We start from the raw sequence: 17,883 nt of genomic DNA, 5'->3' as shown, positions 1-17,883 counted from the left end.
TTATATCAATATAACCTCATGGTTTACTTGATATTTTCATATTGTTTCTTGTCTCCTTTTTATTCTCTTTCTTTCTGTCTTTCTTTCTCAGACTGCAAATGAAGCTGTTGTACATTGTAGTCATGCAAAGGCCCAGAAATCAGTGTTCAATGATGTTTGGAGACGGGTGAGTATGCCTTGCCTAATGTTGTCAAGGGATAAATATAACATTCAATTTAGAAAGCTGCATGCCATTCATTTCTCCCAGAATTAGTTTGAATCTGTATTGTCAGGGAATAGGAATGTACAGGATTTGGTTTGCAAACAGGTTCATGTGTGAGGTTTTCCAATGGAAATGTTTACTGAGGACCTCCTCATGCACTCAGGGCATCTTCACTTTATTGAATTATACTGCAGTGGGCCAGACCCATCTCGCCAGTCATTTGGAGTTTTTAACTCTTGGCCCTGTGCCGACAAGATAAAGCACACACCCATGGCTCATAGTTGTTTAAAGATACATGTACACCACAAAGGATGCAGGCTGGTGTTGCATGCACCATCCCCTGTGAGCAAAATAACAAGTTAGTCTGCAGGAAGCGCAAGGGATGAGTTGAAAGCTAGGATTGTCTCTGCTCTGAAAGTGTTATGGGATGGATTTAGCTTCCGTCAATGCTTCAGTGCACAGCTCTTAGCCTCTTCTGCAATCCATTTGTTTCTGTCACAGGCTTTTACAAACTATACCTGCATCCATTGAGAAATAAGACTGCCCTCTGTAGTAATAGTTTAATTACCAGACAAGATGTTGCGGGGCCAATCGGCCAGCTTTGGCCAAGAATGATGATTTATTTCTCTGAATGGGATAACAGATGTTTGGGGATTTTCACCCCCTTCCACAGTGACACACTCACCACTTCCCCCACCTATCCTCTCATTCTACCCCAGGCCTATTCAATCATTTGCTTACTTAAAGTGACAGATGTCTGCATCATGGAGGCGCCCATGTGCCAGATAAGATCACTTATTATTCTGCTTCGTCTCAAGTAATAAAAAAAAAGGAAAAAACCGAGAAGACGTCAGTTTCTGAATTAATCCTCAATTCTGTATTCCTTTTAATCTCACACTGGGATTGAATTAAATTAAGATTAATTTTTTAAGATCAAACAAAGATAATGACACTCAAACAATTCTTGTCAATACCCCTTGTTTTTTTTTCTCTGCTCCCTTTTTCATTCATCTAACACCATGCACTGGTGATAGCAGAAGGGTAGATGTGAGAGAGAGGGAGGCCATGATGAGCTTCCATCTAAAAATAACACCCTCATTCATTTAACACTCACAAGTCTCTCATTCTCACTTTCTATATTATTCACCAACACCCTAACCCAGGATCATCACACTAACACTATGTTGACATGGATCCCAGGCACTGCCTCAGTCAGGAATATTCTGCAGTGTCATGATGCAGTATCAGTGCTGGGTTTACTGTTACTTCTGAACACAATCATCAGGGGGAGATTTAAAGTATAGTCTTATACATACATTTGTATTGTTTAATTAATTGAAAACATATTCTTAAAATAATGACATTCCATGTATTGTAGTAGGCAATGAAAAATCATAAGTCTTTAAGCACTTTTTCTGGCAGGTAAACAGGAGGGATTTGTGATCTAGTGCCTTATTGGTCCAAAACGTGCATGAGGCATGAAAACACGCCTGTCGCGATTCTCAGTTGCTGTGCTCCAGATATCAACTGAGCTTCTGACAGGCAGGAAAATTGTTCCTTTTCTCTTAAAACCACATGGGATTTCACTGAAGGATGCACTTCTGACAAAATACAGACACACCGACTGGTATAAATGCTTTTTATAGTATACTGTAGATGTACTCACGCTCTATTCATAGTTATGAATAAAGAGTGATATCATTTTGCTTTATTAAGTCCAACATTGGAATAAAAGCATTAGTTTGACTGACGTGAAATTGAAAAGCCACACATTAATGAGATTACACTGAGCATTAATACAAAACTAGCACACTTAAGCTAAGGCTATGGATGCTATGCAGACCGAATCTGCCTTTGTTTAAAAAAAATGTGTAATAGCTTACTATTTTATAAGCACTGCAAGGCATTTGAGTGCCAATGAAAAATCAGCAGTCATAAATCATTGGGCTTCTAGGATCCTCTTTCACAGAGCTCTCGCTCATGCTTTAAGGATGTTTTTGTCACCCAGAAGAATCATGACAAAAGGGCTGATAAAGTTGGAAGGATAAGTGGCCACCATCCAGGGACATTTTTTTTGGTACGGTTGTTTTTTTTACCGAGTTGTGAAATGATAGCTCTGGCTTGAAGAATAACAAACATCAACCATGTAATACCCCTCTGCTAGTGGAGGCCTCCCACCCATACACTCTGCAGGAGGGTGCACACAACACACTGTTTCTCAATCTCTCTACCACACACAAATGCAACCTCCACTCTCTAATCCACCCACACACACTAAGCACTTTAACGCTGTTAAATAGTTTATTACGCTGTGGCTGTTTCCCACAGAACAGCTGATTCAAGGAGAGGAAGCAGGAGGAGGGGGTGCACTGGGAGAGGGTGCATTGGGAGGGGGTGGGGTGTATTTGGGAGGATGAGGGGGTAGGCGGTGTCAGACAGCTGCTGTGTACAGTTACCATGGAAACCTTTGTCTACACTCATCAAAATTGAGGAGAATGCAGGGATGGGATGAGCTTTGTTATAAATGAAATGTAAAGGGTTGTATCTTTTGCCTACCAAACAGGTTTCCAGGGATTGCACGGTTTTATTTTTCCAGTTCTTTTTCATTTTATTTAAGATATGATAGTCACGACCCCACCCTAAATTGGAAGCATACAAATACTGCTGCAGACTTTGATGCGTATTGTCAATATTGGTGAAGGGTAAGGGGACGTATAACATGAAAACAAAATTGTGACCTACTTTATTTTTTATTTAGTTTGTTCATACCCAAACAAATCTGTTTAAGTTTTATTACAATAGATGGTTAAAAGATAGACGACCAACAATGCCATGGGAGCTTCACCCTAGGAAATAGACAGGGAAATGTGTTACCTTTTATCAAAACCCTTAATTTCACACGCAATCAAGACACAGGTTGGTTTAGTAAGGGACCGAGGGACTCATTTAAAAATATAAACACATTTTAATAAATCGAATAAAAGAAAAAAGAAAAGGAGACTAAAGATATGGTTGCTGGAAGATAAAACAGTTCAAAAATAACAGAAATATCTGGTTCAAATGATCTTTATCACCAAATGTATTTAAAGTAGATCATTACATTCTTACATTTAATGTTGGAGTATATCTAGAAAGAAGGGGCAGTCACATCAAACCACACAAACAGCAAACAGGTAACTCTCTTGTGCCCCCCAGTGCTCTTCACTACAACACTGAGGGTAACTGAGGCAAGCACAAAGCTATAGGCAAAACAAAGGCAAAAGGCTACAAGCTAAACATAACAGTAAGATAACAAAAATGGGCAAAGCAAAAACAAAACCCATGAAGTAAGCCAAATGCAAATCAAAACAAGAGCAAAAACAACCTACAAAAAGGTTAAATGGGGGTTGAAAAGGGCTCACCATGCGCCATACAAATAATAAAAAAGTTTGAGCACTACTCACTACAGGTATGATGTTTTAACAAACTACAGGTGTGCACGACAATTGGAAGCAGAACCAGTGATCATTCAAGATAGAGACTGAGGAAAGAAATGTATCCATGTGTTAAAATAGACAACCTGTGACCACCGACCATGACAGACAGGGTCAAAGCTCAAATCAAAGGCCAACAGGTGCCTTTTATAATCAGCCCTAATGAGGGGAGTGGTCGGGGAGGAGTCAGGCCTTCAGCTGCATTCAAGACCACTGCACTCTTTTTGAGAGCATACCCACTTCAGTACATTGATTACAAAGACAGAAGTTTGGGAAAGCCAGTGACAACAACTGTCAAAGTTATACGCAATGTGTGTATTTTGGCTTCAATAGTGGTATTATAAGTTATTTGTAAAAGAGAAATACCACAATCAGAAAATACTACCAGTCCTACATCCAAGTATTCTTAGCGCAATGTAAAATATAAGAAGGTTAAATACTTATGATGCCAAGTGTTCCTTTTCTAAATTATTACATATCTAACGCTATTGCATTATTATTAACATAAAAGCAGTTTTGTATTGTTGAAGTTGGTTAAGGTACAGCACATGGTAACTACTTGATATGCACTGGATATATATGACAATCTTATCGTATAAAGTATCTGAAAAAAAGATACTGAGGTAAAGTGCAAGTACCTTGAAAATGTACCTTAGTACGGCACATAAGTTGATATATTTATATTCATCCCAACTATGGAGTTTTGGAAAAACACCAAGGCGATATCAAACTGATAACCATGATTTAAAGTTTATTTGAATTTATAATTCAAAGCTGTCCATTAAAACCTTTGAGAGATGATGTGGTTCTCCTGGTATTAGTAAATGTGAAAAAGTTATTTATCTTGAGGAGAAGAACTTTCCATAATTACAGTGGATTTTTGATAACTGGGGAAGAATTGAGCACACTGTATCTGTGAAAGTAATGTCCTGTAAAGTAACCATGGCCCCCTCTAGTGTTGGAAACCAACTCTGCACATGTCTTACCATTATTGTGTTTTCAAAGTCAAAACATAGTCTGGAAACACATATAATATAAAATACTGTCTGTAAAAAAAACAAAAATGTTAAATAAAGTGGCAAAAGGAAGCCAGCCATTTGTACAGGCATTCAGTTTAATTGAATTTGAAGAGAGTTATGATACTTAAAAAAAAAACACAGAAGCAATGTGGACATATAAACGTCCAAGCTTACAGGCTGGGAACATCCCCAAATGCGCAGTGTACAAAATATCACAATGTAATATGTAATTATGTACAACACAAAAAGAACATAAATACACAGACAAGCACTCTCAGTAACATGAAAATTGATATTTACATAAAAAATAAAAAAACAATTAATAACATTAAAATGCATTTGTTAATGGAGGACATAAAGCTGGATTTGCAGATAAATTGTGATTTATACTCTATATAGGCAGAGAAACGTTAGTCTTCATAGTACAAAGTCACTGTAGAACCAGTTAACCAGCTAATTTTGTTTATAAATCCAAACTTTTATCTTGCTGAATCCAAATGTTTTCGTAAATTTACATTCATCCAGCTCAGGACTCAGATTAAGCCTGAAAGTATAGACACAAAGAGATATTGGTTTGGATATGGGAAAACAAATGGTGCTCAAGATAGGCTTATTAGTTAGCTTGATAAGAGCTTGTTGTTTTGAATTCTCCACCACCACTTCTCTGTTCGGCACACAACATATTCACCGGCATGTAAGACAAACAACAACGTCAGATATATTATAAAAAGACAAGTAAACATCTGCAAAGACAAAACTCCACCAGCCTTTCTGTCCGATTGAGGTAACACTGAGATAATCATCAGATCCATCCTTTCCCTGGATAATATGCATTACATTTCATCACATTACACACACGTAGGGATGTATAAAACCTGATAGGGTTGTGTACAGAAATAGACAGCTATTTCTATGTACATATTACCTCCGGTTATTCATTTATTTTACCTCTGTAACTTTGCCCCTATGGGTGACAGCTCAAAGGTGAGTGGTGGAGTCCACAACTTGAAATAAATAGGATAAATAGTGTGTATTCAGTAAACTGCAAACTTAAGACTCTCTCACGTAACATTAATAACAGCTTGAATAGGATGAGGATATGAATGACATGAAACTGTACATGATCAACAGTTTTAAATATGTAAAGGTGAAACACATTAAAATGAAAGGCATAAATATAAGTTGGTGCATATGTTATGATGCGTATTCCTGTCTCAATACAGCAGTAACAATAACAATGATTTTTCAAGCAGCTCAGATGCATTTGATGTAGCTTTCCCAGCATGCCTAGCAGGCCTGGTAAACGGTGTTTCCTCTCCAGGCTCAGTTTTTAGTCGCTGAAAGTCACTTTTTGAACCAGATCTACAGTACTTGGCACCACAATAAAGAGGGGGAATACTAAGATATATCCCCTACCTTACACTACTGTATTTTGCGTTATTATAACCTTGGGCATGACCTTTGACACCTCTTACTAACAAAACGATCCTCTCAACACAAACATGTCTCATATTTTATCTACAACAACTTAGATCATGGCTTAAATAAACACATCGTAACGCATCCATCCGTCTATATCTTCCTCACATTAAGTCTCTCGTGTTTTAGCACAATCAACCTAGAACCCATAGCAAGGCCCTACCTCACCTCTACCTCTCTCGCTCCTCTTCCTCTAATCTCTTTTAGCTCTTCCTTTCCTCTTTCTCCTCCCAGAGCTCTCCTGGGTTTTCTCCTCTTTGTTCCCCAACACCATGGCTCCGTTGGCGGCCTTGCTGAGCCCGTTGAGGCTCCCGTTAGAGAGGGCCTTCCCTGCTTTGGAAGAGGAGGCGTCGCGCCTGGGCAGCTGGCGGCGGTAGGTCTGGTAGTAGAAGTTCCCGAAGAGGACGATGAAGGTGATGGCGTAGCAGATGAGGGAGTAATGCATCCAGTGAGGGAAGTCGCAGTCGACGTAGAGAGACAGGGCTGTGTGGCCGATGGTGACGTGGAACTGGATCTGATACACAAAGAGAAACAAAGATTTGGCTGAGATTTGTTGTAAAAGCTTAATTGAGGTTATTTTAGCCTTCCCAAATCTGTTAAAAAAACACATTTTCCTATTTTATTAGCCACATGTTGAGGTAATATCTTACCATCTGGACGATGGTCAAGTACTTCTTCCACCACAGGTACTTTTGGATCTTAGGTCCGCAGGAGGCCATGCCATAATACAGGTACATTAAGACGTGGATTGCTGCGTTCATGTGTGCTCCAAAGAATGCTGCAAAATGAAAACATGATGATGATAATTGTGGTGCTATTATCATACAGTTTTGTTACACACATTTTGTTTCTGTGAGCCTTTCTATGTACTTTTAGCCACTTTAGGTTGAAATTAATTATAACTACAAACTGAATGCTTGAAAGCATTTTAGATTCATTTTCCAGCTGCATTGACACACAGAGATTACAAATAATTATGTTATTGTTAGCATGTATTTTGACACAAATGCCCTCTGAACAAAGACATGTAAAGGCCCCTCTTCCAACTTACCACAAAATGCTCAAAATAAAATGACTTCAGGATCAGGACCACAAAAAAAATGTAATCAAGTCCCTTTGTCTCGCAAAACAAGAAATGTTAATTTGAACTAGAACTAAAGGAAAAAGGGGGAGTAAAGACCACAATTGTAATTGATGGTGAAAAACATATTGTATTACTTAAGAGGTAAGGTAATGTGGAACTCCATCACAGCATGAGCTACTCACACTGTCCTCCTGCCACCCATTTGATGCCGATCCACCAGAGCGTGAACATGCTGCAGTGGTGGTAAACGTGCAGGAAAGTAACCTGGTTGAATTTCTTCCTCAGGATGAAAAACACTGTGTCCAGATACTCAACGCCCTTAGAGACGAAATACCACCACAGAGCCCCTGCCACCTGTCACACACAGAATATAAGAAACAGGTTGATGGGAGAAGACAGACAAGTGAAGGAAGAAAAAGAAAAAGGAGAAACACAGAGGGTTAAAATATGAAATTGAGTTATTCACTTTTAACTTGTTGTACAATCAATATGATTCAGCTGAATTCCTTAAATCCTTCTGCATTAACCTGGATGTCACCTGAGACAGGCGTGTAACTACGTCATGGAGCAAAGGGAAGGAAGGTGAAACTGAACACCTTCCATGATCCCTAATCCGTGTATCTACCGTCCATTTGTTTTTCTTTATTAAACAAGTAAACGGAAGAGCGTCTGAGAGGCCTTTTTGCTTTTTACCTTACTAAATGGTCTAATGGTCATTGGAGCGAGGGGCGGGCGAAACTCACGGAAGTGATTTAAAAAAAAAAGCACTCATTTGCTTGGAACTGTGATAATATTATAAACAAGGTGAATTTAGCGATCACAACGAAAACAGCCAAGACACATTTTGAGCCCAGAAAACTAATGTTATTAAGGGCTGTAAATATAATAAGCCTATGTCTAAAATGGACAACATTGTTAGGAGTTTTAAACTATGCAGTGATTCTGCACTGTGGTCAACTCAGCCGTCTCTCGAGTTTGTTATTATTTTTTCTGCCATTAGTTCTTCTTGAGATTGACACTGTTGGACTCAGTACTAGTGAAACAACTCTAGTGCTATGAAGTACTTTTACTGTGTACCTTTTGAGTAATCCTCTGTCAATGTCCCCTCCTGAGTACAAGAATGCATGTTTCTTAGCTATTTTGAATAAGCGTTAAAACACCTTTCTTCATGAGACTGATATTGTTGGACGGAGTATTTTAAGAGGATATGGTAGACATGATCTCAGCAATACTTCTAGTCAGTACTCCAGCAGCAGCATTTTTACCCCTTGGAAAGTCTTTAGAGACTGGCCTGGATAGCTGGTCACAAATATCCCTCAGCAAAGTGACAACCCTTGTGACTCTTGTTGGCCTCTTATGACAATACTGTCTTTTAAATAGGATTATTTCTCTGCTCCTAGTTCATTCCTCTCAGATTCTTCTGGTGAGAGAAAATAAATCCACATCCTCCTACTAAACTTATTTTATTTACTTGTCCATGTTATACTTATATACTTACTTGTATTACAACATTTGTATGTTGAACTACATGCTGGATATCGTCCCCAGCCTCAAGGAAATACAATAAAATAAATGGATTACTAATTTTAAAACATTTATAAAAATGTATAAATTAATAATGTTGTGTGCAAACATTTCAAATGTAAATACAAAAGGAAAACAAGTTTACTTTTTAAATGATTTCTCACAAAAACCTTTCTAAATTATAGTAAATTATTAAAAAAGGTTTAGTCTATAGACGTTTTTCTGCCTAAAATAGTTGAAATTGAACGTAAACTATATCAAACACCACACCCATGGCAATTAACCCATTTTTGCCCGCTATTTAAATTGACTTTGGTTGAAGTTAATAACAATATTGATATTGTATAGATATATAGATATATAGCATATCATTGATGCAGTCTTTCTGAATACTTTTAAAATAAAATACTGCAAATGAAGAATATTTGTAATGTTTTACACAGATAGTGCCTTAACTTGAATTTGAAAACACGTGGCAACTTTATTAATACAGCAGATGAAAAGATTTGTGGAAGGATAAATTCTTCATGGGCTTCAATGGCTCTCTAGATAAAGAGCGTTTTATGGTTGCTTGTATTATGATCAGATAGTGGTTTGTTTAAATAACTAGTGACATTTGAATAAATATTGCAAAAAAGGGCTCCAAAAAAGGCATATATCCTGGCCGGCTTAGCCAGTGTGTCTTTTTTCAAGCACCACAAGATTCATAGTTTATAAAGTACAATTCTGGGCCATTGATTGTGTAATTTCTCCAAACACATACAGTAAAAATGCCTGTTTTTGAAGCCTTAAAATGGTGCAGGAAAAATACTTTATATTGTGTTATACTTAAAGACAGGGCTATTCAGTTAAGAGAAGAGAAAAAAGGAAAGAAAATTGTTATAATGGGTGATGTAACATTAATGACAGACATACTGTATGAGGTCCTTGGCACTCAGACTCTAGAGGGATCATTTTGTGATCATGGGGCATCACCCTTACAGCATCAGGAAAATATCATATGGAGTCCGACACTGGAAGTGTGCTGGAGGCGTTGACTGGGACTGATGGAAGGAGGCTGATGAGACTGAAGAATCTGTGAGGAACGAACTAGCGGCTGAGAAATAATCATATATTAAAAGACAGCAGCATCATAAGAGGCCAACCAGAGTGACAGAGTGTGTCACTTTGCTGAAGGATAGTTGTGACCAGCTATCCAGGCCACACTCTAAAGACTTTCCAAGGTGTAAAAATGCTGCTGCCGGAGTACTGACTGGAAGTAGTGCTGATATCATGTCTACCATATCCTCTTAAAATACTCTGTCCAACAATATCAGTCTCAGGAAGAAATGTTTTTTAACGCTTATTAAAAGAAAAACATGCATTCTTGTACTCAGGAGGGGACATTGACAGAGGATTACTGGAAAAGTACACAGTAAGTACTTCATAGTACTTGTGGGAGTATAGTTTCACTGAGTCCAACAGGATCAATCTCACTAAGAACTAATGGCAACAAAAAACAATTGTTAGTAGTAGGCTAACTAATACAAAGTCAAACAGTATCAATTTCATTAAGAACTAATGGTAAAATTATATTTGTATCACTCATTGAATATAGCAGGACAAAAAATGAAGAGCTGCTGATTTGAAAAAACAAACGCGAGAGACGGCTGAGTTGACCGCAGTGCAGAATCGCTGTAGTTTAAATCTCCTTACAATGTTGTCCATTTTAGACATAGGCTTATTATATTTACAGCCCTTAATAACATTAGTTTTCTGGACTCAAAATGTGTCTTGGCTGTTTTCGTTGTGATCGCTAAATTCACCTTGTTTATAATATTATCACAGTTCCAAGCAAACGAGTGCTTTTGTTTTGAAATCACTTCCGTGAGTTTCGCCCCGCCCCTCGCTCCAATGACCATTAGACCATTTAGTAAGGTAAAAAGCAAAAAGGCCTCTCAGACGCTCTTCCGTTTACTTGTTTAATAAAGAAAAACAAATGGACGGTAGATACATGGATTATTCCTCTTCCAGCTCCTACTTTTTCTGATAACAGAAGTAGGTTCTAGTTGAATGGAAGCTGATCATGTTTCCAAAACCATTGAGTATAGTAAAGCACTATGGTGAAGTCAAATAAATCTGTGAAGCATGGTACTCGTAATTAGCAGTGGTGTTTTATAAATTCTGGAAACTGATTACTGCACACACATGAACAATATGAACAAAGTTACATAAAAGGGCAGGTGCTGGGTAATCCATTGAGGTAAACATTTGTATTCATCGCAAGTGGGTATGTGTGTCTCCGCGCCAAACACTCACCCTGACTTCATTGGGGTCCTCTGAATAGTCCACCCGTTGACAAATGTAACTGTAGCTCGCCGACCGCGCTGCCATAAAAAGCTAGAAACAAATAGAGAATATCACCACTTTAGCCTCGTGGAGAAGACATACATGTTGTTAAACAGAAGGTAGAATGTAGGTTTTAGCAACCTACCTCTTTGAAGATGAAGAAATTGAGAAACACCATGCTGAAATTGTAGACAATGAGTGTTTTGCGGAGCTGGAAAGGCTCTCTGTTCTTCATGTATTTGGGCCCCAGCCAGAGGAATAGCAGGTAGGAGGTGCTGATGGCCAGCGTGGGCAGGGGGTTGTCCATCAGAGGCCATTTCGCCACTCGCTTGTCTGCGGGAAAGATGTTCTCAAAGCATTACATAACTTTTCTTATTGTTCACATTACACTGACACAGCGTGTCAGTTTATTTTAAGAGTGCATGTCCCACACAACAGGAGCACAGAGGCCAGATTAAGTCCCGAGGTCGCCTGTCTGGAGGTCGGTTGGATGTAGACACACTATTTGCATGTGCTACTTGTAAATTAGTATATAAGTGTGAAGGGGAAAGAAACATTGTCTTTACATTATCTATTCCAGTTCAGTTATAAAAAGGAGGAACAAATTAAGGAGCAAAAGAGAACATGACTCATTAAGAATCAACATGTATGTTGTGTATCAATTTATCAACAAGTCCTCCAACTCATACGACCAAATAGGTCGATTGTTCAAGCGCTTATTACAACCTATAATCACGTTTTAAAGTTTTCGACCTCTAGTGCTCCCGTTGACTGCAAACGCTACGGAGGGTCGTTTATTCACAAATAACCCTCTCCTAAATTGTAGGATAGTTTGGCCATTAAAATGCTTTTTGATTAGATTTTTAGCGAGAAGTGTATATAAGTGTATATTGTACTTTCAGAATCCACATCCAGTGGATGTATAGGATCTATAGTTTGATAGATATTACGAAGACGATTTGAGGTCTCGCCAGGAGAACGTGTATATGCGGCAGCGTCCATGTAAAGTTAGCGTCAACCCTCACTGGGTGAAAACAGTATTTCCGGTCTCGAAGTTTTCATAATAAAACCGTATTCCCCTCACTGTCAAATGATTTTAAAGCTATATCTGCAGCACTCATGCACTAAAAAACATCAGTTTATCCTTGTTAATTACACAACATTAATTGGTTTAAATTGTGTACAATGCTTTTGTGTTTTTCCCATAGGTTTTTCCCTTTCGATTCTGAGAGACACATTTCTTTTTTCAGAGGTTTTGATAGGCTAAAACATCGAACTACCCATAATCCTCAGCTATTGTTCAAGCTCGGTGATTGGATGTTTTAGCCGCAATGCACGTTGGGATATGGTGTTTATGCGATATGAAATCCGAAAACATTTAAAAAAAAAAATAATAATACTTTATTCCGAGTGTGCTTGCTTTTCTCTTTGGAAGTCATCACATAACGGCATTGTAATACACGGTTCGGCTGCATTAAATATTTTTATTTTGTTCTTTATTTATAGAGCCCTGATTAGAAGACCTTTGGACAAACTGGAAGAACTGCCACCGAAACTGAATACGTGACGTGGATCATAAATATATCAGCAATTAAGGGTTGTATATATTTCACATCATTAATCAGAATCTGCAAAGTAACTAAAATAAATGTAGTGGAGTAAAAATACCAGGTTAACCTCTGAATTGTAGTGGAGTAGAACAAAGTAGTATGTGCTGCTGTAACAAAAACATTTCCCAACTTGGGATCAATAAAGTAAATCTTATCTTATCTTATCTTATCTTAAGATGATCGATGGCTACTGCCATATTTGCAAAATTTGCCTCTGAACCTTGACAAGTGCATGTTTCAAGGCTTATCAATTAACAACAGGAGGGGTCACAGACATAAGACCAGCTGTTAAATAAAGCTCTTCTGACCTTAGCTGTCATGTGGGTATATTAATGCTGCCCATTATGGACACAAGCAATTTTCACCCATTTATTAATGATATGTTTTAAATTTGATAACACCACTGTGTTTCGTATCCCCTAAACCTCCAGGGGTGTAAACAGTTTAATACTGGCAACTTCTAATTGTGGAATACAATTCCCAGTAGAGACGTGCCATAGAACATGTTGCGAAACACAATAGCCAGCATGTGTAGTTCTGGGGGGTGGGGGCTGTAAATGTTCGAGTCCAGTTTTGGATAGTCTGCCGTGGTTACATTCCATTTCAAAGAGCTGTTTGACGCTCGACGTAACCTTGTCGCACTGCCACTCCAACATCCAATCACAGAGCTTGAGGACTAATCACGGGGTTTGTAAAGCAAGGCGGATGTTGTAGTCCCAAACGATAGCTGAGGATTCTGGGGTAGTGTAGTGTCTTCAGAAACTCTGTAGTGTCTAAACTCCGAAAAAACTATTTGTTTCTCCGAATCGAAGGTTAAAAACACAAAAGCATTGTACACAATTTAAACCAATCAATATTGTGTAATTAACAAGGATAAACTGATGTTTTTTAGTGGATGAGTAATGCAGATATCACTGTGAAATCATTTGACAGTGAGGGGAATACTTACGGTTTTATTATGAAAACTTCGAGACCGGAAATACTGTTTTCACCCCGTGAGGGTTGACGCTAACTTTACATGGACGCTGCGGAAAGACGTAGTATACTGTACACACGTTCTCCTGGCGAGACCTCAAATCATCTTCGTAATATCTATCAAACTATAGATCCTACACATCCACTGGACGTGGATTCTAAAAGTACAATATACACTTCTCGCTAGAAATCTAATCAAAAAGCATTTTAATGGCCAAACTATTCCACAATTTAGGATTTTCCAGAGAGGGTTATTTGTGAATAAACGACCCTCCGGAGCGTTTGCAATCAACGGGAGCATGTTGTTTCTTACACGACCACTAGAGGTGCTACACTTTAAAGCGTGACTATGGGTCGTAATAAGCTGCTGAACAATAGTGGCGAAGTCCCTCCCCTTCCGGTGGACCTCCATGGGACCTTATTTCGGAAAAATTATGTATTGAAGTCAATGGAGAGAGAAAGATTATCTTTCGATCCCGTTTGAATTGTGCCACGAATTACACATATGTTTGTCAATTTAAAAGATAATTTTGCAAGTCAAAAAAAAAAAAATGTGTCGTAAAACTGTGAAGTAACACATTTTTTTGTGTGAAACGCTCAATGAACTACATCTCTGGTCTCGCACAACAACACACGTCACCAAGATGGCCGTCACTACTGTCTTGTCAAAAAAGGGATTGACTACCCTCACTATCACCACAATGAAACACGTCCAGAAGAATGGCATGCAAAGCTGCCTGCCTGCCTGCCTTCCTTTGATTCTCTCTGAACTGCCTGATCTTTTTAATGTTTAATGTCAACCATTTGTGCAGATAGCATGAAGTAGAAAAGATCGCAGATGCTAATGTAGCGTTAGCGTTAGCATTTCTCCCCCGGGCTTAAATGGTGTATTATAGAATGATCACACCGGTGTGACAGTACTCTTCAAAGGGTTCACAAAATATGACTACTACTCTTACTGTTTAACATTTTGGGTTACTTAAAGGGGACCTATCATGCAAAATGCACTTTTGTACGTCTTTTATACATGAATATGTGTCCCCGGTGTTCCAGGGAACTCACCAAGTGTCAGAAAACACAACCCTCTCTATTTTCCTGCATACCCAAATCTCTAAAAAAGGGGCTGCAACGGATCTGATACAGACTGATCCAGATTTGAACACTTCTATGACGTCACAGAAGTGGCGCTACGGCTATTGGGCCAACTCTCCACCTATCAGGGGAATTTGGGGTTGGGCCACGGCCGGCCATTGCTGCTCGAAAGCGCTGGAGACGCTGTAGTACATATGCCAGGCCTGTAAGTGGCGCTGTAGTCTGCCACAAAAGTAGCGAAGAAGACTTCCCGTGCATATGGTAACCATGGTTACCCTTCTGTTTATTCTCCGCTGTGGCTTTTTTTCTCCCTCCCCGAGGCAAGCGTTTGCTCCCGCTGCTTTAATTCAATGCAATCCCTCCCCGTCGAGGCAAGCACGGTAATTCTCTCCGGTTAGTCCACCAGCAGATGACAAACACCCACCTCTCCGCCTCTTCCAAGGAACGAGGGGACCGTGCGGCAGAGTTTCAGTTTCAGTTTCTTTCGCCGGTCAAGATGTCCGTTAAAGTTTAAATCTTCCGGACAAAATTAGAAAAGTGCCGGTCAAAGGTCTTCTTTGTTATTTATTGAGCTTTAAAACAAATGAATAATGACTCTATAGGCCTATAATAATATAATAAAACCATAGACTGTATATATAAATAAAACACGGAGGACAGAGATCTTTTTTCTCCCCCTCTTGACTTGATCAGAGCATGGCTACCCTCTCCTGCAGGGGGGCGTGGTCTCACAGAATCAGCCCCATAGACAGCAAACAGCACATAGAGCGAAATGAGGCATGGCTAAAATGCATGATCTGTTTGGTATTTTGAAAACAGAAATGTATAAATATACCTTATATAGGTATGGCTCTACAATATATAATTTAAATATAGCATGATAGGTCCACTTTAATGTTACTTCATGTTAAGGCTAATAAAAATGACAAGGCTAAGCCGGCTGTAATGCTAACTAACGTGCTTGCTACTAGCTAGGTAGCTAACTTGATCCAGCCACTCCTGGTCCTTTCATCAGACGGGAAGCGAAAGAACGAGCAAGACCCATTGCTGGTATGATAACAACCTGGTACTAAGCACACAGGCATCTTGTTAAAGTTATCTTATCTTAGCTATCTCTTATTTAGTGGAGGAAAACAATTGTGACATCAGTTATGAGTGACATCACTTACGCGACTCTGGGATTTGTAGTCTTTGTAGTTGCGTATTTTTCATAGTCTTATATTTCAACAGTTTTACGACAAACTGTGACTTTTTTGACATGGAAATTATTTTTTAAGATTGACAAACATATGTGTAATTCATGGCACAATTCAAACGGGATCGAAAGATAAGTTTTCTCCCTCCATTGACTTCAATACATAATTTTTCCGACATAAAGTCCCATGGACCGGAAGTAGATGGGCGTGACTTTGCCACTTTATCGACCTATATGGTCGTTTTTTGTAGGAGGACAGGCTGCAATGTATTGTATGTCCATGGCCCATGCACACATTCTTCCACTATAGTGCAGCTTTGACTCATTCTTTTGCAAATTTCCACTGAAGCACCACCCATTTACTGACTCAATGTTTTCATAGGAAAAACCTACCTAAAGTGCAAACACAGTAAGTCCTTTGCAAAACTAAATTTCTCTCAAAAAGTGAAACGACAAAGATACATGATAATTACCTGCAATAGTTAGAGTCCATTTGTAGAACTCTATGGTGTCATTTATAAAATGTGTGACAATCTCCATGGCTGCGGTCGAGGACCTGAAATAAAGAGAGGTGTGAGAATGAAGGCCTCTGGAATCTCAGCATTAAGTAGATCAGAGTAATTGTGGTATCATCTTTCGATAAATCAATAATGTCACCCTAAACATGCTTATTTTTTAACTGGTACATCATAATGCTGAAATAAATCAAAATGATTCAACTTTTACATGTATGAAGCGTCAAAAAGAAACCATCCCAGGCCAACAGAAGGTCAAGGCTATAGTAGCCCTTGGCCCAATGAGCCATGATATGCTATAGGCCTGCACACAAAGGCTGGGAGCCCCGGCCGGCAGAGCGCTTGTGTCAGCAGATTTTTGGCGTGCACGACCACCAGCCAACCTGGTGTGCACTTATAATGAGGAGGGGGAGCCTCGTGCCCCACTTTTACATTGAAATGGGTCATCTGCCAGACTGGCGCATATGCTGATCAGTAGCAGGGAGCACAGGCAGCCTCTGCCTCAGTGTGATTGAATGATCCCTAAAAAGACGACGCCCCCCTCTCTCCCTCTCTCTCCCACCCCCTCTCGCTCTCTCGCGCATGGAGCGGATCAAGCGCTGCTGCAGCATCAGTCCTGCAAGCGCTGTCCGCATAAATTGCTCTAAGAATAAACCATACACCACTGTTAGAAATAAACATTTAACCGCATTTTGTGTGTTCCTGACGGGTTTAGGGTGATGGGTTTATAATCGGATTATTAACGATTGGAGTGGCGAGTATTTGAATTCTGCGGTATGCAGTCCGGCCTTCAACCAGGCTGACTGAGCAGTCCTCTCATCACTATGATTTTTCCAAAAGCTCTTTCCTTCTCGCATCTGTAAAATAACATAATTCCTATCCATCCAAGATAGTATGGTCTAAATTCTAACGACTGCACAAAGGCAATATACCATCCCAAAATATCGACATTGATCTCGCCTTATCTCGAATGAAGATGCTTATTACCTTACCGTGTCGGTGCTTTAAAAAAATCCCTCTATAATGACTTTCAATGCAAGGTCATGCAGTGTGCGTTATTCCAGCATGGGATCGGATGAGCTTGTTCTCTATGAAATTATAAAGTGTTCCGTATCCAGTGTGCAATGAACGGGCCGTGGCATAAACGGCGATGGCATGGATTTCTCGTAAATGGACCACACTAGCCTCCACTGCGCCTCGCCTGACTGGATCCCTCTGAACCCGCACACCGCCAGCGACAAGCGAAACACAATACATCTTACACATCCGACCAAACTTTCAAAATAAAATGCACCAATAAAGGTTTTCGATGTCAAAAATGTGAAAAAATGTTTATATAGGCTACATATTTAGTCCAAACCTGTTGTGGCTATACAAATAACAACAA

The 17,883-nt window shown here is 39.3% G+C and overlaps 1 protein-coding gene across 2 annotated transcripts; it reads right to left on the bottom strand.

Annotated features, from left to right (window-relative positions):
- Window positions 1-4,769: 4,769 nt before the first annotated feature.
- On the bottom strand, window positions 4,770-17,710 carry elovl4a (ELOVL fatty acid elongase 4a). 2 transcript variants are annotated; one of them, XM_034127680.1, is made up of 7 exons: window positions 17,484-17,710; window positions 16,455-16,537; window positions 11,255-11,442; window positions 11,080-11,160; window positions 7,440-7,611; window positions 6,824-6,951; window positions 4,770-6,687 (listed from the first exon to the last, which is right to left on the bottom strand). In XM_034127680.1, the coding sequence occupies exons 2-7, from the start codon at window positions 16,519-16,521 to the stop codon at window positions 6,367-6,369; spliced, it is 957 nt and encodes a 318-aa protein (XP_033983571.1). In that variant the 5' UTR covers window positions 16,522-16,537; window positions 17,484-17,710; the 3' UTR covers window positions 4,770-6,366. The 2 variants fall into 2 exon arrangements, with proteins under 2 accessions (XP_033983571.1, XP_033983570.1); XM_034127679.1 differs by having other exon boundaries at window positions 17,489-17,710.
- Window positions 17,711-17,883: the final 173 nt, after the last annotated feature.

Source organism: Trematomus bernacchii, unplaced genomic scaffold (genome assembly GCF_902827165.1).
Source record: "Trematomus bernacchii unplaced genomic scaffold, fTreBer1.1, whole genome shotgun sequence".
Lineage (NCBI taxonomy): Eukaryota > Metazoa > Chordata > Actinopteri > Perciformes > Nototheniidae > Trematomus > Trematomus bernacchii.
The sequence above is the reverse complement of the archived record's forward strand: the minus strand, read 5'-3'. Positions and strand labels throughout refer to the sequence as shown.